The sequence below is a fragment of the Drosophila tropicalis genome, unplaced genomic scaffold (assembly GCF_018151085.1).
Source record: "Drosophila tropicalis isolate 14030-0801.00 unplaced genomic scaffold, ASM1815108v1 contig_81, whole genome shotgun sequence".
Lineage (NCBI taxonomy): Eukaryota > Metazoa > Arthropoda > Insecta > Diptera > Drosophilidae > Drosophila > Drosophila tropicalis.
The window spans coordinates 1-25,678 of record NW_027173300.1 but is presented as its reverse complement, the minus strand read 5'-3'; the positions used below and the strand labels follow the sequence as shown (position 1 = coordinate 25,678).

The following is a 25,678-nucleotide window of genomic DNA, read 5'->3' as shown; positions in this document are numbered from 1 at the left end:
GCAGAGTAACCATAGCAAAGGTAAGTGGAATTTTATCCGTTTTATTAATATCAATTACAAACTTATTTGTTTAATTTATGTTTTAAGTATTTATGAATTTCGTAGCAGCCCAGAACTGTTTCGTAAAATGCAGTTCTATCTTCAAGTTTTGGGTGAATTTGGAATCAAATTTTGAATAGTTTTCGAATAATTTTAGAAGCCATGCACCTTGAGACGGTCAGCACGAGCCAGGCCAGCCTTGGTTAGCCATTGGCAAATATTTTCACGTTGATCACCCTGTAATTGAATCACCTCACCATGCTCAGGGTGCTCAATTATAGTTCCATTGCAGGCGAATTCCTTTTTGCAAGAACGAACAATTTTCTTTAGATCATATTCGGTGGACAATCCCTGGACAGTGGTCAATGTTTTGCGTCCATTCCTTTGTTGAATGCGTATATGCACTAGGCCATCTTGTATATTATCTTCGTTCCCATTTTTGGCATCCGCAAAGGGATCACGAGTATTTAAATTCTGTATGGACATGCGAATCACTTGAAAATGCTAAATATCTCTCTATAGACAAGCGCTGGAAATCCTTAAAAAGCTCCGTTACACCACAAATTCAATATAACAAAATAATTTTCCTTTTATATAAATTTTACTCTGGGAATATTACTACTCTGAAAACAATACGATTGGAAAGGCAAAGGCTACTTCAAAGAGCTTAGAATATATAAAGATAAATTTAATAAGCCTACTAATGAATACAAATTGCCATCGGCTCATTATTTCATTACTTAGCATTCAATTAGTCATCCAGATTTGCTCAATTTGTGGAAATTATCAATGCGCAGTCATTGAAAGTTTAATAAATTTAAATTTAAGAAATGACAATTTTTTGATTTACATTTCTTTCATTTTTTTTTTTCTTTTTGTGGTGCTGCTCTGGTTTTCTGCTTGATTGATTTTGGTGGCAATGCAAACAAAGTTGTCGGGCGACCAAAAAAATTTGCATATCATATGGCACAAAACAAAAAGTTTGTGTTTATTTCGTTTATATTTGATGATGATATTGTATATAGAAGCATAGGCGTCGTTAGAAACTTAAAGAGTTTCGAGATACATGGATTAGAATCAGATTAAAAACTAGTATGATTATGAAACTCTTTAGTCGGGGCTTATATCGCTTAAAGAAAAAGAACTTTCTAATCTTTGTTAACTGATTCAATAATGAATAAAATAATTAAGTTGTCAGTTACAATTACATTTGTATTTTGAAGAGACAAGGAACCAGAGAAAAAGTTTTAGAATAAAGAATTATAGCAGAAGTGATCAATACGAATCTATGAATCTAATCTCTATAGACTTTCTAGAATATCTACGCCGATTTCGTTATCCCCTTAGTTCCGGCCATGTTTGATGGATTTTTTCTTGCTTTGATAGCTAAAAATTGAAAAACTTTTCCCATTGGCCCATTGGCCATTTCATTTATAATGAGTTTGTCATGGCCGACAAACAAAAGCAAAAAAGAAAACTAAAAGAAAGAAAGAAAAAAATATGTATGAATTTAAAACAAAAACTTCTAAAATAGAATTTGTGGCAGCGAAATTTGTGTTAAATGTTGTATATAGTTCATTTTAATTGGCAATATCTTCCGAATGGAATGAAAAATGCCACACCATGTGAAAGTTTTTCAAACTGTATGTATGTATGTTCGAAGCGTATGATGAATGTTCTCTTTCAAGCGGAAAACTGTGCGGGCAAATAATGAAATATTACCTCCACTCTCTTGCTCTCACTCTTACTCCCCCACTAACATGTACCTTCTCGCTCTCACACTAAATAACTAACAACTGTTGTGCATGCTGACACACACTACAAGGCAAACAAGCAAAATACATTCCCAAATGTTGCCATTGCATACTTTTGGGCGTTGTTAAATATAAAATTCTATGAATTTGTACGTACATCATTTGAAAATCGTAAAACTTGCAAGTGTTTCGCTTGTTTAGTCGCCCACCACTCCACCATCACCCTCTTCAAATGAAAAGTGAAAATGTTTAAAGTGTGGGAAAGTCTGTCATAAACAGAAGCCCAGGCAGAAGCTAAAAGCTGACTAAAAACAAAAAAAAAAAAAGGTAACTTTACCTTTCGTCTTTTATTTGTTCGCCTTTTTATTTTTATATAATTATGATGATGAAAATGCTGGCTTGATGATGATTACCAGAAAAGCCTCTCGAGCAATTTGTTCGCTGAATGTGTGTGTGTGTGTGTGTGTGTGTGTGTGTGTGTGAAAAGTTTATGACTATGCAAAATAAACATTTTATATACTGCGGCCAGAGCCATGTGTAAAAATTAATCAACTTCTTCACTCAGGCAAATTAAATTTTGGCAACAACGCATTTTCTAAAATAAAAAACAGCGTTTTAAAAACGAAAATTTATATATACTAAATGTATATATCTTTGCAATTTGCCATAAACAAGTTTAGCGAAAGCGAAAATAAAAATAATTTTCTGCAAAAAAATCACCGCAGGCATCGTAAAAGTAAAAAAAAAAAAACAACCCAAAACATAACAAACAGAAAGAAGTAAGATGAGAAGAGCTCAACATACCAAAAGATGTTGAAATGTGCAAAACATAAAACTGCCACCAATTGATTGAGATGTAATCAAAAAAGGACCACACCAGGAGAAAAAAAAGAAACGAAAGGACAAAAGAGCTCGATACTCACAAGAAAAATAAAAAAAAAATCAAATACAAATGCAAAGAAGAGAGAAAAAAAAGAAATGTCTGTCTGTAAACGCATAAAAATCATGCATGGCTGAAAAACGGAAGGAAGAAACCGAAGAAGAAATGAAAAATCAAATTACGCATACGCAAAAGAAAAGTTTTGGTCCTCTCGTTATGGAAATTTGAAGGCTCCTTTCTTTGTATACCCTTTGCCAAAGGGCTATCTTCATTTTGAGCAAAGGATTGCTATTAAATGTCCAACTAATTTTGTTGTTTTTCTTAACCAAAGCAGAATGTCTCCTTACTTTCATCATGTGAAATTTTTCCCTATTGTTACGAAATCAGTTATCCTGGTAATTGACTAAGAAGATTTAAGTGTATCATCACTTTTTAATATGTTGCTCAAAATGTAATATTAAATTTCACAAAAGTTTGACTTCTTAAATGCAAATTAAACTTTTTCTTCTCAAAAACCAGATGTAGCAAAGGCCAATTAAACAATTTAAGTATATTTTTCAAGTGTATTGAATATTCGCCTTTTGGCTTGATTAGTCTAGCCTTCTGGGTTTTGCCTTTTTTTTTTGCCAACATATGCATCATTTTACAAATGCTAACTGAGGTTAAATGTGCTTGCTGTTTGGCTTACATACATCAACATGGACATAAATTATATATGAGCATGACTAATTTGGTGACTGGGTTTTGCTCTGCCACATTCACATTCCTTTGATGCTTAGAAGTTTTAGCATTTCATATTTTATTACCAACAAAGTCAAGTCTAAACAATTTATTAATCAAATGGTCCAAACAGAACTACAAAGACACAAGCCAGATAGACTGAGGAACTGGGACAGAAATACAAAGAGCGAGGTGGAATAAACTTGATCCTTGTATGTGTGTGTATATGTATATATTTATATATATGATTTATCTTCTTTTGTATGTGTGACAAATTGTGTGGCAAAGGCCAAGTTTGCTTCAAGCTTATACGGAAAAGTGTTACAAATTTATGAGACATTTTCCCTTTTTGTATGTTTCTGTTTTTTTTTTTTATTCTGTTTTTTGTTCCTTTTTGCATTCGACCTTTTAAAGCCAAAGCCAAAAGGCACCAAACAGACAAACAAACAAATGAACGTTGAAGAAAAAAAAAAAAAGAAAAGAAAAAGGTCAACAAAATGCTCGAGGTTAGACGACGATGGAGACCATTCAAGTTGCTTGTTGTTTCCAAGGGAAGTAGTAAAAATAATTTTTTTTCTTTCTTTCGTTTTTTTTTTTTGACTTTTACGGTTTTTGGTTTGAACATTTACAAGAAAACGCAGCGGTATCAGCAGTGGCAGTGGCAAAACCAAGACACTAATGTCGCTCATCTTTTATTAATATTTCTTAGAGATTTTTATGCTGCTGCTGCTCCTGCTGCTGTTGGCGCTTTCGGGTCCCTGCCCTAGGGTAGGGACATTATCTATGGGAATATGTTTTCTTTCTTTCCAAGCCCAGAGTCTGGTAGACATGTGAATGACCTTTTTGGTTAAATATGTTAAAAGTGCTTAGTTAGCAAACGTAATACGATGTTTTTTTTCACTCCCAAGAAAATAAAATTTAATTTGACACATTTTTCTGTTTGTCAAGATTTTTTTAAAATGTTTTACTAATTGGAGTTTATAAATTCATGCAATTGATTGATTGTGAATTTATAAAAAGTTTCAAGGGGTATAAAACAAATTATTAATTTACTGATATGTCCTTAAATCGGATAATAATCCTCTTTTCTGTTTTTCCAAATCTGTAACAGATAAGAACAGTAATGTGGAATTTCGAAGTCATATTTTTGGAATTTGTTGGGATTTCAATCAAAAACTAAATAAAATGCAAATGGTCTCTTCTGAGACAATTTTCAAAGGATACCATTGCCCAAACGCTCTTCTATGCTTAAATGTTTATAAATGATTGAAAATCAAATCATAATATTAGCCAAGTGCCCGAAGTAAGAGCATTTTCTTACTCTTCTACAATATAAACATTCCATAAACCATTCGCCAAAAAATATGACAACCAAACAACAAAAAAAGGAGGAGAGAGAGAGAAAAAAAGTCGGCGGGGAAAGTAAAATAAACCCTCTGGCACTTGATTTGTTACATAAGGCTGGTCTGCTTACACACTTTACTGTCAGACTTTCGTCGTCTTCGTTTTTCACTTTGTTGGGGTTAAGGAATTTCCGCAAGTGTCAGCTTCCTGTCTTCCCTTCCCCCATTTTATTCTTTTTCACTCATGCTCTTTCACTCGTTGGCCTGAAAAGTGATTTAGCGGAAATTGTTTTTTAATGTGGCAGACATTCTGAAACTATTTAACCTGTGTTTCTGTGTGTGTGTGTGTGTGTGTGTGACGGAGAGTCAGGCAGATGAGTCTTCAACGATGACAAAAAAATGTCAACCATTTGTCAATGGAAAATCAATAGAGACCTTAAACCTTTTTTTATGCTCTCCCATACGAAAGGTACGTTTAGTATGTGTTGAAGTTCCAAAATAAGAAAGGAATTTATTACTTCTTGTAATAAATTGAAAGTCTTTTACCTTTGACTTTCAACTACTTTGACTTTATCATTATTTTGATTTTATCAGTATTTTTATAATTAATTTTTTTGTTAATTTAAACAATCAACTTAAAATTATGTTTATTTCGTGAAAATGCTCTCAGCAATCATTCCAGTTGGATATAGTCAAAACAATGCTCTAATTTTAAACCAAATTTTACTTAAACTATAACTAGGAAAGAGTATAGAAACTATGTCACAGCTATTCCTTTGGTTTTCCCATTCTTTTTGTACGCATTTGATAGCTGCGAAAGGAGAAAGAATAGGCATATAAGGGCAACAACTGCGTGCCATGCGATAAAACTACCAGGTGAACCGCACAATACACCCACAGAAAACACACACAACTCATTGGATACACCCGATGAGATAGGTTAAAGAGTTGTTTCGTTTTTTACTCGGCAATGCAATGTTTTGACATTTGCGGATTACAATAAAAACGTTTTTATTTGTTTGCATGACTGACATTCTGAGAAGGGATGAAGGGCGCGGCAGTATAAAAAGACATGGCAATCATGTCCATTGGCATTCATTAGTCGCTGGCACATCGTCAGCGGCCTCAGCTCTCACATGTCAAAGTTCAATTTAACCTGGTTTTTATTGATTATGTCATTTAACTGCTGCCAAGCGTTGTAGGCAACTAAAGGCAGTTTAACTGTTTAACAAGAAAATCAACATCAGCAGCAACTACAGCATCTATTTTTAGAAACATTTCTCTGGGATTGGCTTGATTTCTCAAGGCCACAGTTAATGCAGAATACAGGCAACAACTGTTAATGGGAAGGTCATACTATATTTAAGTTGTATAAATATTTAACCAGGAAATTGCTTGAACAAATTTTCTTTAACGTCCAAAAAGAAAACAAAATTCAAAAGAGAGAAATGAAATGGCCCTCGAGCCAAACGTCAGTCAAAATACAATTCAATTTTTGTTTAGGCAAAAGTTCACTGATCTGTAAAACAGAAAGGGGCCCAAGTTATTTTATACAAAATATTGTGTACTCAATATGATGGAACGACTCTGTGATACCTTATACCAGGAAATTTCTTTGCAAGCTCTTCTTTAAGTTTTTACTTAAGTCATATAACTTACTCTTGAAGTCCCTTGACTGTATTTTATAGGAGGCATAGGAAAATTTTCCTGAAAGTATTTTGAGTATACCCCAATTATCTTGGCAACTAAAGGGTATACATATTTTTCAGCTTTGGCTCGTGCAGGTCATCTGCAGACTGAAAAGGACTGTTGGCATAATTTTCATTCAATTGCGTTCATTCGTTTAGCTAGGTCCTTTTGCATTTATATATATGTATATACTATATATTCCTAGTTCCAGTCTCAGTTCCATTATTTGTGTGTTTATCCATTTAGAAGGGAAAAAAGCCATTTGATTTCATATACATATATTTTTTTTTTTTTTACCCCAACTTAAATGAGGCAATGCGCATTTTTCCTTCCCCCTACTTAGTCTAACTAATTCTGTTGCAGCATCTTGCCCGTCTGCTATAAAAATATTATATAAACTTTTGCCTCTTATTAAATCTTTTGGTCTGCTGTTGTGGTTCTCACTTTGTAGTGGAAGTGCACTTTTAGCACGAATTTCCTTTTCTTGTTTCGCAGGTTTGCTCTTCACTTCCTTTTGTTCATCTGGCATGAGTATGATGACGCTGTGGATGGAAGATGAGCTAGAGAATGGGCATGGGAATGAAAATGAGGATGGCGATGGGCAGGACGATAGAGATGATGTTGGCGGTTTGTCGGTTGTTCCACTTTTCCACAACACTAAAGTGTTAAATCGCATAATTATGTCTCTCATAGTGCGCACTTCACTAAACTCGCAAAATAAAAAAAAAAAAATCTAGAGACGGGAAAAAGTTTCTTTCTTTTTTGCCATCTTCTTTCTTTTTGGTTTTCTGGATGCCTTTGGCTTTGGTTTTGTTCTTGCAGGTTTTCTTTTTACTTTGAAGAGTTTCACATAACGGGAAGACTATATTTTGTGCCAGTTGGGATTCAGCAACAAGGAAATACGACTTGTTTTTGTAATAAAAATGTTTAAATAATGGCTTAAATCACTAGACTGGGTAAATGATTAAAAATTGACTTAATGTACTTATGTTGTTCGAGTTCGGATTATTGGCATCTTTAAAAGCAGAAGTAATAAACACAGAAACTCATTTGGGGTTCTTTGGGATATGGAGACAGCAGAAACTTAAGCCCAGTGAAACTTATAATCTATTTCTAACGATCCCCTGAACCCAATTTGTTTTAATTGTTTTTAACAACTTAAATGTGGGTACTAAAAAAGTTTAAGGTATCGCATAGTCGATTCCTTTGCTTTCTTAAATAATATTTTATTCTTTCTGCATAGTTTTTGCTTTAATCTCATATGATGCCACTTTCTTTGTACCATATCCTCTACGTCTTATCTTCCCTTTCCCTTTTTAACTCTTGCGGCATTTTTTCCTTGCACTTTGCGGAATTTACTGAAGCCTTCTCCGTGTGTTTGCCTTTTGCTTGTCGCTTTTGTCATAGCTTTAGCTCGACTTAATTATATTATATGTATAAGTTGACTAAGAAATATTTACCCAAGCTGCAATACTTGAAACTTTATTTTCTTCCCTGTTAAATGAATAAAATTGAGAGTAAAGTTTTGAGAAAACTTTTTTGTAACACATTAAAGGCAAATAATTTGCATACTTTTCGACAACTATCTAAAAGATGTGTGGAAAGTGTATAAAAAAGGCTACTTCAATTGTAGGTATCTCAAAAAATAAAAAAAAAAAACAAGAAAAATAATGCCTTGGTAATAAATCTCGGCAATGGGGCGGCATACGAGTATCCTTAAAGAGAGAGATAAGACCCAACTACAGGCGCTTATCGGACAGCGCAAGCAAAAGTAAAATGCCATGAAGCCAAATCCCTTGTTGGCAATTTGAAACATTTAAAGACAGAGACTCGGTGATTTCGGCTTGCTATTATGACCATCATGGACCCCAAACACGGACACTGATGCGAACGCGTACGGTTGTTAATCTATATATAAAGGAAAAACATTTTCCGAGCAAAACCAAAACCTACACGAAAGTGTGGCAAATCCCTGACAACCAACGGGATGATGGTGTGCCTCCAACTGTTGCATGGGCTGTTCATTTTACTTGTTCTTTATTCCTGGAACCGAGCACATTAGAGGTATTAGGTGCTTTGTTTATTTTTAGCATTAACAAAAAACGAGTATACATGTCATGTACACGTGGAAAGTGTCGAGATATTACCATTTAAATTGTTCAACATTTAGCCAATTTGTCGCTCTGTCAACTCAAAAATATTGGCTGGCAATTACGAGATGAGAAAAATCATTTAACCAACTGTCACAAAATACAAAATGATTACTACGTAAAGGAAGATGAAAATGATGATGCTGTCGCTCGTGCGTAAAGTCAAACAGAACACTAAAAATATCCACAGCCAATAATTTAAGGCACCACCCGCTCGGCTCCGCGTTTGAAGAAAACACTCAGGATTCAGTGAATTGTAATCAAAGCGTTTCCTCATACCAATCTAAACAAATTCATAAAAAAAAATTGAAAAAATATAAAACCAAATTGAATAAAATTTGAGATATGGAATTGAAACTAAAATAAAATAAGATCATACACTAATGGGGCTTAGAAGTGATTGAGTATTATTTTTGATAAATTTTAACTTTAAAATACTTAATGAAATGGATTTAGAAGTTTTAAGTAACTCCAATCAAAGTGGATTAAAAACAAAAGTAGGTACAATAATATAAAACTAAAGCTATTGTGGATGGATCATTTTTTTTTAAAGATTTTTTAATAATAATTAAATGATCAAGTCACAATAAAAATTAAATTTAACTTGGAATTTTACAAAAATTAAATTATGATATGGGATTTACGAAAATCTAAAACTGAAAGAGCTACCATTGCAAGATTCATTTAACGAATCATGTTTTGTATCAATTTTCGACTCAAAAAAACAAAACCAAACAATTCCGGCCAATTCTATTTATCTGCTCTCAGCTTTTATTTTCATTTTCTGTTTTGCTCTTGTCACAAACTATTTAGATACTTCGCATGTTGGTCTTTGTATGTGCGTCATACGCTTAAACAAACACTACGCCCACTCGCACTCACACTACTTATACGTATGTACTTCTACCTGGTGGCACACGCTGCGTATACTTAATGCATAAACGTCAAAGTAAATTTTGCAGAATTCCGCTTGAATTGCGCTGATGACGACGCCAACAACGACGACGACAAAAGCTGCCATAGAGAAAGCAAAGGAGCAACAACAATTCCAACTCAGTTAGCGGAGGAATCGTTGAAATTTCAAAAAACATGTTAGGAGCCGAGCTAGAAAGAAACAAGAAGAGGCAACTAGACAGAGAAAGAGATATGGGAAGGATGTCTACTATATGTATCTGCCTTTGGAATGACTGATGAATGAGTTAAAGTGCAGCGAAAAAGTTAGAAATGCGAGAGGAGACTGAGTTTCATGTGTATATGAGCTGTGAGTCCTGTCACGGCATGCAAACAATGCCATGAGAGGAGAAAAAGAAAAATGAATAAATGCAAAACGGAAATCCTATCGAGACAATGGATGGATATATGAACGTAAACATTAAATGGTACATGATACATCTCAGCCTTTTGATGTCAGACTTGCCAAAATTTCTACTGCTTGAAGGCAGTCGGGATACCTTTCTGCCTAATTAAAAAATATTTGACAACGCAACACCAAAGAAACAAAAACCAAGAAAATATTAGGGAAAAAAAGGTGAAAAATGCTTGCAAATTTACACAGAAATTTCGGCTGGGATTTTGGCTTAAGAAGTGCGAGGTGTGGTTATTAAATAAGCGAGTTATTGTTAAGTATTCAAGAAAAACTTGAAAACCTCTTAGAAATTTAGAACAGAATACATCAAACTCATTTATGATTCTGAAGTCGGAATTTGGCTGACTTTGAGATAGTAACAAAAAATACAGAGATACTTTTTTTACATCGAAATAAATCTTACTTAGTTCTAAAGCACACCTCGCGAGCAAAGCACAAAGTAGAAATATAAATGACATTGCATTTGTTTTCAAACAAATTTCCCTTGTTGTAAGAAATTCTTTAAATTTTCTTCATCATAAATAATGCCATTTTAAGCTTACAGCGAAATTGAATTTTTAATCATCATTTTCTTCCTCCTCACACATACAGTTGCCTCCCACTACAACTTTAAGAACGTGTGAGTCATAAAGTGAAATAATTTCCTTTGTGATGGCAAAAAAAAAACCTATGAATTGTAGTTTTTAATTAAAACTGAAAGCTGGCTAATGGCCAACAAGCTAACAACCAGCAGCAGCCAAGCAGTTAGAAAAGTGTTAACAGTTTCCCAACCCAACCAACAGCTACTCATCCGCCACCACACACAACTGGAGTAACAAACTCATTTGGCTGAAAACCAGAGATGGCTAACTAGTGAACAGTATGTATTTCAGCGAAGTTTGTTGAATGCGCGAGGGGAGGGTGTAAGCAATATGAGCAATGATATTCTCAGCAAAAAGGGGATTTTGTATCTAAGCTTCGCGCTTTGACACAGAACCCACCAGCCATACCACAGAATGGATTATTGGTGTAGGAAGAGGCGCACACATGTCGTATGCGCAACATTTCAAGCTGTTATGATTTCCAAAGGAAGAAAACAAATACAAGTATGTACGTATATATGTATCTGTCCATCTGCACAATACGAGTAATAAATGTGTGTAAATTAGTTATCAAAGTCTATGAGATAGTTCAACTTGAACCGAGAACGAGTCGAAGAGAGATAGCCACACAGCTACGCTTAATCATAAACTCATCTTAATTAATATGTGGGATTTACCATATATGTGCTTTCTGTGTGCGTGTGTGTTGGATTTAGGTTTTGCTTTCAACTTGGTCTGGAAGCCACATTAAAGCTGAAGGGCTTACTCTTGATTAATTTTAGCTGCAATGCGGTTTTTGCCCAAGCGTATGATTAGTTCGAAATGGTTGACATACTTACTTGCCAAGGTAAATATGAGAAAATGAAAATGAAATTGAACAGAAAATTTGTATATTTTCCACCATGAATTTATGAAAAATTCATAAATTTTTCTTTATCGAATGGCCTACAAACACTTAATACAAGTTATTCATCACATTTTCACAGCCAATACATTTTATTACTGCAGACTTCATCGAATCAATGGCCGTTACTTTGGCCCTCAAACCATTTTTACGGCTGCTTCAATTTCATCACTGTACAGACCCACACCCACACCCCCCACACACACACACGATCCCCAATACACACAGCCACACATATATCCATTCAATACACACTCACTTTTCCAATATTTATTATTGCCTATTGACTTTGGCACAGGTTGAAGGAGCAGCTGAGGGGTCTCGTATACGTTCACCATCTTCCTTTTTGTCAGGCTTTTTCATCTGGCCAACGAATGCAGTGCAAATACTGCCGCAAATAGCAAACATATTATTGACATTTTATGGTTGAAAATTCATGAAAACAACGACAGCAAAAATAAAAAGAAGAAAATAAAAAAAAAATAACCAACAGAATTAACGATCGGCTACAATGAAATTTTGGACACATTATTAAAATTGTTAATGTTAGCAAACAACCGATTTTTTTTCCGTTTCAGTCTTGTAGAAATTTTTCTATAATTTATTTAAAACGCTTCGAATACCTCTTTATATTTAACTGACAAATATTTCACCATTATTCTGACCAAAGATTTAATGTAATGTTTAATATAAAGTCTTTTTTTTGAATCATCATTGAATGATCTTTGCTTGTATAGAACAAAACCTGCCTGATTAAATGCTGTTGATGTTGGTAACCAACTGCTTACCGAAATCAGTTTACTTTTCTCACTTTTCAGAGTATATGGGGGAAAAAAAAAGAAAACAATCAGAAAAGGGTTTCAACCCAGAGGCACGCACGAATTGACCTAGAGGTAGTATGAGGACAAGTCGATTAACAGTTTGATTGAGTTGCGGTATTTGCGGTTGATGTATTTAAAAGCCAATACACACACACACACACACAGACACACACAAAAAAACAGATATAGATACATTTGCAAATGCCTACAAATACACACAGCAAGCAGGAAGTGTGCTGAAGGAAAAGTTCATGGTTGGAGTACCTTAAAAAAGAAATGTAATTAAAATTCTAAGACAATTGGAAGAGAGGGCAAAGTTTAATTACAGGCAAATGACCTTCAAATCGTTGGAGACGCAACTGAAAATTTACAATGCCATAAATATTAAAGCGCGGACACAATAAGCTTTCAATCAGCAAAAAGTCGCAGTAACGAGTCCTTGGCAAGCTTTCAACTCTTTCCAACAAATGGTAAAAGCGCAACGCGGAGGACGAAATGGAAAAATTACTTTCCATTACAAAAAATATTTGCAAGAAGCAAATGGCGGCCATTGATAAATTAGCTGCCGGGCAGCGAGAAGAAAAGTATTTTCTTTTCACACAAACTTGTCCCCAGGACCAACCACACGATGAGGGTCAGGACACAAAGTCCAATGCAAAACGGTTCACTGATTTTTGCCGTCTCCTTGCTTCAATTCAATTGATTGAAATAATAAGCAATGAAACGAACAGACCGCCAGTCATTCGGGTAGCAAATTGATAAATGGAAATTTAAATAAAACTGTTTATTGGTTTTTTTTTTACCATTCGATTTACCCAACTTAAAAGTATGTCATATAGTAAGTAGTTCTTTTATTTTGTGTCATCCCATCTGAAGGGTCATCAATGACAGTAAATTGATAAATTAATGAGCAAATATTTGTTTGTCGGATTTCTCTTTTTGTTCGCTACGAAAGGGAGAAATTTCACGGTTTTGACATTTCAATTGAAAAATCTTCATTTTGAAAATGACAGCGTGAGATAGTCAGGAAGAGGGGAAATGGAATCGAATGGGATTGGAAACTTATTCAGAAAAAAGTATGATTAATTATGGGTGCCATTTTGTAGGCAATCATTTATGATTGATTTCGAAATAGGATTTGACCCTAAAAACAATTTGGAGAAGTAATCAATTTTAATTTATAATTTTACTCAAAATCAAAAGCTAACCAAGGGTGAAGAAAGTATCTAAGTATGGTTAGTTTTTGCAGAACATGGCAAGATAAAATAATGAATGCAAAAAAGAACTGCTACTTAAATTTATAAGAAGGAACTATTGAATGTGAGGGAGTAATAAAGTAAGTAAGAAAACAATTAAACTATTTAATAATAGTTGTCTACGTCTAAAGGGTAAAGGTGGCCTTCAAATGTGAGCTAAGCACTCCTAATAATTGAATTTAAATCATTTGGACTTACAAGTTCGAATATTAACTACTGTTTTAAATTTTAACAAAGTTACTTTCACTTAAATTTAACAATTTTCGTCTTAAATTTAAAGTTAAAGCGGTTTGCAGCTTCTGTGTTCTTTCACAATTTGGCATCACGAGACTCGCTCAACAACTTAGCATTACAGGCTTTAAGCCCCCCATTCAATTTTTCAGTTTTCGTTTTTAGCAGCCTCCCAGGATCTTCAGCTTGGTTGTGGTTTTTAGGTGGGCTGCCAGCCCATACGTGGCTAGTTGCGGCTTCGCTCAAAAATCTCATGCATTGCACGTTCTGTAACTAATCGCTCAAGTCTTTTATGGCCAGGCTATGGAGCGTTTCCGTGACCATGTCTATCATCCTCAACTCAAATTCATCCGCCAGCCTTTACCCCTTTGTTACACTCCCTCGTTATGACCGGGGCATAATCACGCGTCGCTTGGCACTTTGCTCAATCCGGACAGCTTACTGAAAGATTGCCTACCGCTCTCTCACACAGCTAGCAAATTGATAAAAATGTTGGTCCTGTTGGTCGTGTCTGGCTACGCCCGGGACATGTGTATGGCTTCTAAATGGCAAAATTGGGGGGAAGAAATGCCAAATGTGGCAAAAAGTTCGTAAATATTTGTGCGAATGGCTTAAATATTTAACTTTAGCTTATTTAAACAATTTAATTGGCATTGAAAAATGACTCATTCAATTACCCTTTCAATGAGAACATCAAGAATGGAGTGGAAAAAAAACTATTTGCACTGATTTATTTTAATGCACTTTATATGTGAAAAAGTATTAAAATATTTATTTAAATGGTTTTAAATGGCACTTCAGCTGACAGGTGGGAAGCATATTACAGTGAATTTTTATTTCACGGCAAAAAAAAAAACGAATAAAAATGTAACATTATTTTTACCAATTAATTGAAAGTGCATCGAGGACAACCCAGTAAGCAATTTTCGATATTTACTTAACCGAATGAAGGTTCTGCATAAACAATTCCCAAAAGATTAAAGGACACCGCTAAAGTAAAGATACAATCTAGTTTGTGCAAAGCCTAGAAAAGTGGCTTAAACATATAAAAAACTTTAAATCGGTTGACCACAATGTCACAATATGTATCTGAACAATACTCAAAGTTTATTATAAAGTAATACATATATTACAACACTTGCCTGGATCTAAGGATCTAATGATAATTGAGGACGTAAAACTTATAGAAACAAATGGGTTCCGAATATAATGTTGGATTTGTTCCTTTACAAAACATTTTGGTTGTTGCAACTTAATTTCCTATTTAGCTTCAAAGTGTTAACATTAAAATTTCAATTTTACTTAATTTCTATGGAGTTATTTGGTTGAGATGTTTCTCTCAAAAGCACTTGAGACTGTCTGGGCAAAGTTAAAGTTGAAATCATTCATTCTATGGCCAAAAGATGTTTTTCCATTTAAATTTATCATTTTTTAATGAGTCTCTTAATTACAGAATGAGCCAGGGCAAACATTACACAACACAACGCTAATTGTTTCCGCTTGTTCATTTTGGCCAAAGACGTCGACAACGGCGACTCAAAGTTAGACTGAAATGGTCCTTAATGTTGTTTTGTACCTAAAAAGGAGGCAGTCTTCTCTCTTTTTCACTCTCTCTCTCACTATATCCTCTCTCGCTCTCTCTCTCTCTCTCTTTGTACATCACATTGAAAGAAAGGTAGACCAGAAATTACATCATTGTCTTGTATTTCCCTTTCTCGGTCTGTCTCCATGTGGTTGTCCTGGATAAAGACAACGTTTCCTTTTTTTTTCTCAACATGCCATTCTAACATGGATACTTCACTCAAGCACACGTGCACATATACACATACATACATACTTACATACTTCGCATCATACACTCTCAGTCTCTTCATTAGATTCATTTAATTCAACTTATTTTCCTCTGACACTCAGTCAGACATTAAATCACACACTTTAAGTTGATTTCTACTTATTTGGCAGACAATTGAAATCAAAGAGACAGAGATAGAAACCGACAGTAAGAGAAATAGACAGAAACGACTCTTAATTCAATGGGCAAAATTTAATTGATGTCAATTGTTGTAGATGGATGGAGAAGCAATGCTTTAAGGGCAATTGAAAGTTGTGTGAATATGATTGACACTAACAACTATTAACTGATTGGGTGAAGAAAATTTAATTATTTATTAATATGTAGTTAAGAGAACTCTATAAACTATGCATACTCATTTCATCATTTTTAAAAATTAAAGAGATAACAAACTCTCGAAAAGCATAAACTGATTTATTGAAATCGTTTGATGGGTAGATAGTTTCAGATTCTTCAAGTTATTCAAGTTTGAGATGAGTTATTCAATGAGATATTGAATTAAAGTGGTACGAAATAAATAATTTTTAAAATTCTTTGAGAGTTTCGATTATTTTAAAATACAACACACTGAGTAAATATTTCATAATCTATTGTACTGTAAATTTTTAAATTTCTACTCAGTACCTACATTAAACAATTATGATTGAATTTTGAAAGCAACGTTTCCTGATCGAAATTGAAAGATACACTGAAATTTTTTTTGTACTTGGCTTACCAAATGTTAACCTAATATGTATTAGGAGTATAACAAGAGTCCTGTGATTCCCTGATATTCTGAATTCTGATACATACATGATTCTACGTATATATATGAAACATTTCTTAACTAAAATTGTTTCTGAGTGTAATAATTTTTGTACGAAATTTTTCTAATTGGTTAAAAACATGTTGTTAACACAGGCTTTTTGTGCACTTGTAGTATTTTATTTGATTTATTTCCACACTCAGTAAATGTAAGAGGACGAACATTTTATAGAAATTACCAGGATAAACTTCTCCGCCCCCCCACCTTCTTATATGGGTTCGTGTGTGTGTGTGTGCAATCAGCTGCAGATTTTGTCGCTTGCTTTTTTTTGTTTTGGGTCATTTGGTCAAATACGATTAGCTCTTGGGCCACACCCGCCACAAAAGCCGACACACGCATACACACACACGATTCTGTACGGAAGTGAAACGAGCCAGAAGAAGCAGATGACCGGTGGAGTACCAGAGGGAAGAAGGAGAGGTGGAGCTGCGATGAAACATTAAGCCGACATGGGCCAATTAAGTACGGCAAATGAGCAGCAATCTTTTGAGGCATTGATGCCTAAAACAGGCAACAGGCTTACACCTACAACCTGAACAAAAAAAAATGCTCTTGAATGTAGCTCTTAAAGATGACGGGGGAAAAAAAAAAAAACACAACCAGAAATATAGCAAGAATCAAATGTAGTTTTACAGAAATCCCTTCACTTCCACTTAAATGTTTCATATTTCAAAGATATTAACTTTCAACTGACCGCCCGTCAAAAAGTAACAAAAAGCAGCAGAAAACGAAAATGAAAAGAAAATAACGTCATCGGCCAAAATGACCAAGAGGATGCGGTTTTCTTTGTCGCCTGTCAACCCGTTTTAGTATCAAGCTGTCCCCTTGCCTTACCTTAGTTTCAGTTACCTCAACTAACCTCACCTGTCCGCGCCTGGTCACGGTCACAATTTGCTTTTTGTCTCTTCAGGTTTTTAAACTTTTGTGTTGGCTTTTGATTGCATTTTTTAACGCTTCACGCCAGCTTGTTTTCACTTAACCACCACGAAAAAGATATCCAAGCCTTAAAGTGGAAACGAAAAAACCTTTAACTCATCCATACCCAGCCAACAACTAATGCAAATGTGTTAAAAATCAAATTTCCATTAATCACAAGCAAATTGTCTGAACTGTAGGTATATAACTTTTCACATTGAAAATCAGAGAATCTGCGAAATCAGCAAAAGAAAAATTCCAAATAAACGAGAATAATTTAACACTTTTTTCACTGCCTGAAAACACGTGCAATAGCCATAAATTACGGACAACTTGCAGAAAAAATTCAAATAGAGAATAGACAAGTCTCTTTAACAGTTGCAAAGATTCTATACTCTGTTATTTTCGCAGACTAGACTATCGCAGACTATCGGACTAGAACGAGAAATTTGATTCAAGTAAAGAACTAAACAAATGTGTTTCCCCATTAAGAATTTTTAGATAAAATTGGTTCAGTTTTAAGCCCTAGATGTTCTTATCTTTACCAAGAATTTACAGAGTATTACAGAAACGTCCATTTAATATGATGAATTGCGATCGTTTTATTACTTTACACAAAAAGATTTTTTTGAATAAAAGGAAAGAAAGAATTTGCAATTGGTAGGAATTGTGATAGTTTTAAAAGTTCTGACCTAAAAAAAATACGAACTGAGTATTTGCAAAATGATTAAAATAAATATGTGATTGGGTACCAAGAAGTGTATAACGTAGCTGAGCAACATCAGAAATTTTAGGATATTTTTTTAAATTTTGCGGTAAAATAATAAAAATACAAATCTATTGTAATATAATTTCTCAAGCGTAAATCTAATTTATCAATTTGTGGGAACGAAAAACAAAAACTGCCAAATCAAATCAGAAAAAAAAAAAAAAATATATAAACAAAAATCAGAAAAGCATTTGCCGCATTTTGTGTGGGTGTACGTGGCGTATGTGTGACCTGTGGCTCCCTTCACTCCCACTCTGAATTACTTTCTCCTCACTTTTGCTCTATATAAAACGTGCCCCGTTTTTCGGGGCCTTTCCAGTAATTGGCAATAAATGTGTTCATGAATTTTAATGTCGGTCAGCAGTGGCAGCATCCATTCCCCTACCTCTCCCACAGACTCTTCTACTGAACGCACTTAGAAGCCCCCTTGAGGCATAACTCATAATATTATTCTCGCAGATGTTTCCAGTTCAGGCTTAGCCTTTGCCTTTTTCTTTTCGCTTTCTGATTTACGTAATTTGATTTAGCTCCGTTGGCAAATATTAAGATTTATTTGATTTTGAATTGTTCATTGTTTTTCGTTTTTTTTTCTCTCCGTTTTCGTTTTGTTTTGTTTTGTTTTAGTTGAAGCATTAAATTTAATACAATTTGAGTTACTCAAATGACCAGCAAAATTAGAAGCAACACAATTGCTGTAAGTTGTAATTTGAGATGCAGCAGAACCAACAGTTAAAACCAAAGAGAAAGGAAGAAAACTGAGAACCAGGAACTAGAGATGAGTAAGAAACACTGCCAAGGGAGAAATCGAAGCGATGAACGGAAATGTGATAGTCATAAGCAAAAGGTGTTTGGTTTTGAAACTAAAATTTCTCTTTAAAACACAACTAACAAACTAAACAAAAGTTATTGAGGACATACACTGATATTTTAACTTTTAAAGGTTAAAACAATTATTTTTTTAAAAGTTTCGTTTATAATTAATAATCATAAGCACTGTTCTGCCTAGAAAGGCAACGTGTTACTTTTAGAAGTGCTCCGATTTGGAAATCCCATTCTCAATGTCATATTTTGCATTTATTACTTGCCTACGGATTATTTATTACTCATTTTGTTTGTGTTTTCACGATGCCATCTCTAAGTGAAGAGACCACCTTCAGTGGCCTAGTTGAAGCGAATTGAACCACTTCCGTTTGCTGAGTTTCATTCATGCCTGATATGAGTTTTACCCCATGAACTCTTCGTTTGATTTATCATATTCAATTACAAAAGTAGCGAACGTATTAAATGCCACATCCGATGGCTTGTGCGTTTGCTTTGACTTTTTGTCCCAAGTGGCGTATGAGAAATTTAGTTCTGGGTAGATGATTTAACCCACTCTCAGTTTGGTTTTTCTCCTCCTCTTCCTCAGTCCTTGTCCTTGTGTCTTTTGTGTGTTTAAATAGGCAAAAAGAAGGAAGTCAAAGAAGTAGAAGAATGTATATGTTGAAAGCTGATATCAACAACTACTTTTAGTCCAAGTGGTTTTTTCTGTTTTTGTTGTTTCCTTTTTGTAGCATTCCTCCTGTCTTTACTCACGCTCACATTTAGACACACACACACATACACATTGTATATACACACCCACAACTTTTGCCCATTTTCGCGTGCGCCATATGCATGCCCGAATCGAGGAGGCAAACAAAGTTTTTCGTATTGCCAACAAATTCAGAAAATGGCAAGAAACCGTCAGCTGGTCTGGTCTGGTCTAGTTGGGAGGAAGATATTCCTTTTTGCCGTTGCGGTGAGTGGAATCCACGTTTCGCTAGCTGCTTGCCCCATACCGAAATCTGCCACAATCTTTGTCTTGGCTTTGACAGATGCTGATTTTTAGGTTATCATCCATCCGCAAATTTACTTAACTTGGTGAGGAAAAGTTTCCGTTTTTGTGTATATTTAATTTCAGATTTAAAATTTTCACACAAAAAATGGCCAAATTTATTGTGAAATTTTGCTACAAATTTTAATTACAATCGTTAAAGTTGAATTTTTAATAACTCACTTGCCTTTAATTCTTTGGATTTGCAATAGGGTGCTTTTTAATTCACATCTCATGATATTACATTATTCAGAACTTATATTAATACTGAAGCATTTCGCAAAACATATATCTGACATATTAGGCATAAATAATGTCTGGAAAACAATGTTTAAGTGCTCCTTAGATAAGGTAGTTGAACCGCTTTATGTTGGCTCACCCTGTCTCCATTTCCAGATGCATTCTTTTCATGGTAGTTTTCTTTCGAATATTTTTAGCTCCCTCAGCGATGAGATTTTATAGTGAATAATGTAGCCAAGTTAAATTGTGTGTGAGAGTTAAGAATATGGCAATATTGCATGAATATGAACACGAGCATACTATGAATATAGTTCTTCTACATATATATATATTTTTTTTGGTTGGTAGAAGTAATTTTTCACTTTACCGCAACAACTTTGCAGAAATATTACTCAACTGGTGCGCCCAAAGGCAATATCCTGACAACAAATCCGGCAAGGACACAATGCATAAGGTGACAGGCTTTATGACGCGCTCTCTCTCTCTCTCTCTCTCTCTCCCGTGACACACTCTTTCTTTCTTTCTGTCTGTCCTCTTTTATGCACTTTGCCAAAAAATATATATATGAAGATATGCTGCACATAAATCCTTGCGGCTTTCCCATGTTTTTCCTGAGAACCAAAGAAATTTTTATATTTTGCTTTCAAGCAAATTGAATCCTTGATATAATCCCTCTTACATTAAAGTAAGATTCGGTTAGTTGATTTTTAATTCTTGCTCCTGTAACCTCTTTTTCTCTACTTCTCCTTTTTTTTGCTATTTGGTTTGTTATTCAACCACATAGTGCTGCGGCTAATTTATGCAGACGAAGACCACAAGAGACCTATGTATGTATGTGTGTGTGTGTGACATGAACATACACACTAAAAGAACGGCCACAGTTTATCGCGGCGCTAGTGGCCAGTGGCAAATGGCGACCACAAATCACCCAGGGTCAACATGGCGCAACATACGCAACAAACAATACACACACACACACACAGACACACAACAATACACAGTACACATAAACAAAATAGTGGAAAACTCAACTAAACTATGTCGGAAAAAACCACTGAACTTTACTGTGAAAACTAAACTCAAAACAAAATGACCAAAAGAGCAACAACCAAAAGTAACAAGTGAAACAATGTCAGCATGTGACACCACGTTGATTTCAATTTGAATGGCTGTTCACTTACTAAACTGTGGCACTGTGTTTTTGAATGTGTGTGTGTGTTTTTATGTGTGTGTGAAGCTTGCTAAATAGATTAGCTTGTAGCTTAGCTTTCTTAGCTTTGGCTAACATTTTTAATTGAATCGATTTAAATTATATAACATTTTGGTTTTACTTTATACACACCAATATCCGCTATTCGTGATTGGTAACTCTAGGAAATAAATGAATTGTTTTTTATGTTACTTCAATAAAAGCAAAGGGAATCACTGAAATCATCCTTTGACATGAAAAACTGTTCTGACTCTGATTTAGGTCTCACTGAATTTTAAAGAGGGCTACTAATTACAAACACCTCACTCTCGGTAGTCACCTTAATGGCACCTTGTGTTTTGTTTCCCTTCCGAAAATATCCTATATGTTATTCTGAAAATAAACTATAATACTGTTTTTTTCGAAATCAAGCTTCGACCTTCATAGATAGACTAAAGACTGAAGAGTGGCTTAAAAGTCAATAATAACTCTAATAACTCACTATTTACTTTCTTTGAATTTAAATATACAGTGTCTGAGAATGGATTGAATGGACAATTTGTAATTCGTATTTAAGCCAAAGGACACATAGACTAAAAGACCATAGAAACCTAAGTTCTCTTATTGAATAATTTACTGGAATAAAAAATATTAATTATGATTTGCTAATGGCAATAAATACAGTTGAACTTATCAAACACAAACATTTAAATTAAAACATTAACAAAAATTAAACTAGCTACTTTTGTCTTTTTCTTTATCAAATCTTACTAATTTTTATTAATGCCAATTTTAAGATTACGCACAAAAAGAATCTAAAACGAGAAAACTAATTGCAACTTGTCCTTGAGTTGTCGACGTCTGTTCCTACTCACTTTGCTCACCTTGTTTAATTTCCTTCTGTCTCTTGCAGATGCTTTTCAAGTGGCTGCTGTTCAGCCTGTGTATAATGCCGGCAATGTTCAGCAATACAAGAAGGAAATGCCCCATGGAATGCCAGTGTGGCATGGATGATTTGGATCGTTATCAGGCCATTTGCACCAAAGGTAAGTGGCATAATAAATGCAAAAGGCAAACCGCGCATACGCCCATTCGCCCATACGCCCATTATCAATGCAAAGGTAAAAGCGCGGAAAAATTTGCGGCAAATTATGCAGAAAAACGTGAAAAGCGCCATAGAGAGCGCTAGTCTCTAAAGTCGAAAGCAGTCGAGTGGTAGCAGCAGTAATAGTAGTGCGCGTATCATAATGATAGCATCATTCAAAGCGTTTTATTCAAGTTGTAATAGTTCGATTTGTAAATGCTCAGCACACACGCAATGCTTTTGCTTCTGTTTAGATCTCCCCCCATTTATTTCGCTTAAATGTCTGACAATTTCAATTTGTACAACTGTCATTTGCCGTTGTGAGACTGCCGAAGGTCTCTGTGGCAGAAGTATCTATAAAACGAGTTTTGCAATCCAAAAACGAACAAACGAAAAAAAAAACCCCAAAAAATTCGTATTTGTTCTGCTCATCTTCAGTTGCTCCTCTCCATTTCTTTATATGTAAGTATTATCTTTTTTCCTCTACTTGCTTAGCAAAAAAATCTATAATTTCAATTTAACGCTTGTTTGGTTAGCACAGACACACACACACACACACACTTACACTCCCACACACACACATGTTCAGTAATACCCCGAATGACTTTGAATGTGTTTGGTTTTTGTCGTTTTAATTTCGGGCCTGAATAGAAAGAACTGTCAATGGCAATAAGATTTAAGAAATTTAATTAGAATGAAATGTATGTACATATGTATATATATATAAATCCAAATGTCATAGAGAAAAACTATTAAAATTCATGAAGAACGTAATGTTTATATATTGAAAGAGTAAATGTTTGAACTGGCAATAAAATAAAACCAAATGCATTCGCAAATTCACTTTAACTGAATGAAAAGCAAATGTGTAGTATTATTTTAATGTTTTAGCAAAGTTTATTTTACTTTTTTGCATGAGGGGGAAACTTGGACATTTATTTTAGATTTCTCCATCTTTATTTCACACTTGGAAAATTTGTGTTTTTCTAATGTTTTCTAAATTCTGCTAATCAATTAGCTCTAAACAAAAGGTAGGCTAACATTATCGACTTCTTATGATTCTATTAAAAAAGAGAGTTGTCGGAAAATTCTAAGCCTAAATAACCAAAAGCCCATCTAAAGCGATAATTCAATAGAGTTTGTTTGCATCTCTTTCTGTTTTTTCTGACAATAAGACGCTGATCAGCCCAAGTAGTTTCTTGAATTCCATTCTAATTTACTTATGAAACAAATTATTTCTGGAAAATTAACCATAGAATAGAAATCTTCCCCATGCGACATGTAATAAGGCAACTAATGAGCAAACCTTTAACATTTTTCGTGAATAACCCCATAAGGATAATCGTGGCATAAAAAAAGAAAAATCTATTGCAATCAGTGTTAATGTTTTGCATTTTTTATGAATAAAATTCCCGCAGCGTGTTCAGTCAACATAAAACAGCGCCAAACAACGGAATTGTATAATAATGCAAAGCATTGTAATGCAACTACACACCAACCTTCATACACACACACACACACACACACCTACACAGAGAGTCATAGGAACACGACCCTGAACATTCATTTATGTATGTATAAGCGGTACTGCGGTTTGTGTGTTTGTGTGGGTGCAGGGCCAAGCGAGTATACGAAAAACACAATAGAAAAGTCGTTGGACTACAACGAGTGCTAAAAATTCTATAGCATACAAATGGGGGCCAGCGTGAAGCGTGAAGAGCGAGTCGTTAACGGTAACTGGAAGAACTGGGAGAACTCATTGCATTTATTTTATACAATTCTTCTTTTTCTTTTTTTCTTTTTTTTTTTGTTTACACATCTTCTCCTCGTTCTGCATCCCGTTAGACCACTCAAACTGGCACCGTGTGACTATGCTCGACATTGTTTGCATACAAAAAGGGATAGAATAGATAGAATGAACGAAAGTACATGAATTGAGGCCACAAGTTTTTGTCTGCAATTAATGATCAGGCCAGGCTACGTGAATTTCTGTACAATAAAATTAGTTCAAGTACCTACCTAACCACTTGATAAAGATTTTGCTAAAAAATTTCATTTCATTTTGCAGGCGGCCTAAACTCTCTACCCTCACGCAACGACCTGGACATCGATGTGGAGGTTATCATAATACGTGGACCGAAGAATTCAATTACCATCGGACCAGCAATGCGACAGTTTATGAAATTAAAGGTTCTACGCATAACCGATTCCAATCTGCCAGCAATCGGCTCTGAATCGTTTTGGGGCTTAAAATATCTGCGCATATTAGGTGAGTTTATGACTTGTGACGCCTACTTCAAGAAAAGTGCGTTGGACCATCCTGACTGATATGCAAATCAATTGCGAATGATTGTCAATAAAAATGCGGTTGCTTGCTATAAAAAAAGAGCCAAAGGGGTATAAAAAGAATTTTGTACGAATTTAACCCTTGATAGCAGACAAGGAGTTCAGTTTAATTACCCAATATTCTGTTTTACTCTTTATATCTTTTGTTAATACGCATTTCGTGAAAGAGCATTCCGCTTGTCTACTTGCCATCAGTTTCTGTGTGTGTGTTTGGGTGTGTGTGTGTGTGTTGTTGTTTTCTGAATTGGTCTTGTCAATAAAATTGAAATTGATGCGTCAAACCAAAAATAAAATAAGATTGCCGAAATGGTACAAAGGCAATGCTGCTGGATGGAGCATTGAATTGGAATTGCTTGGCGGGGTGAAATTTGTGGTAGGAGGCCTTTAAACTTGTTTATTTGTATGCCCTGCTGTTTACAGTTCTGGGCCAAAAATCATCCACCAAACCAACTCTGCATGCCTCCAACCGCCAACCAAAAAAAGGCAAATTTATTTGCTTCCACCAATAGTCAGAAAAGTTATATTGCAGTTGAACATTTTTCTTTCTTTTTTTATTGTTGTTCTATTTAAATTTAATTTTGATGAATTTTCGTACACAGACATACGTACGCACATGGCAGAAAGGGCAAACAAAATAGACCTATTTACTGTAATGGGAGTGTTAGTTTCTGTTAAAGTATTGAGTCTTAAATTGAACATCAGCTGCTTGGAATGTGCTTGCAGAAACTGGTTTGATAAAAAAAGATAATAAAAATCTGAGCCCAACAGGTGAAAATTGAGAAAATGTCCTTCAGTCACTTGATAGTACCGACTGCCCACTGAAGTATGCAACACAAAGTTTGCAATCTTTACTAACCTTCGAAGCAAATATTCTTTATATACTATTTAA

The 25,678-nt window shown here is 34.7% G+C and overlaps 2 protein-coding genes across 2 annotated transcripts; one reads left to right on the top strand and one right to left on the bottom strand.

Moving 5' to 3' along the window:
• Positions 1-2: 2 nt before the first annotated feature.
• LOC137580144 (uncharacterized) lies at positions 3-24,712 on the top strand (the record flags this gene model as incomplete). Its single annotated transcript, XM_068294070.1, has 3 exons — positions 3-20; positions 22,273-22,405; positions 24,512-24,712. Coding segments are annotated over exons 2-3 (334 nt in total), but the record flags the coding sequence as incomplete, so codon positions are not given.
• LOC137580141 (eukaryotic translation initiation factor eIF1-like) lies at positions 26-676 on the bottom strand. Its single transcript, XM_068294069.1, has one exon. It carries the CDS (start codon positions 523-525, stop codon positions 193-195), a length of 333 nt encoding a protein of 110 aa, XP_068150170.1. The 5' UTR covers positions 526-676; the 3' UTR covers positions 26-192.
• Positions 24,713-25,678: the final 966 nt, after the last annotated feature.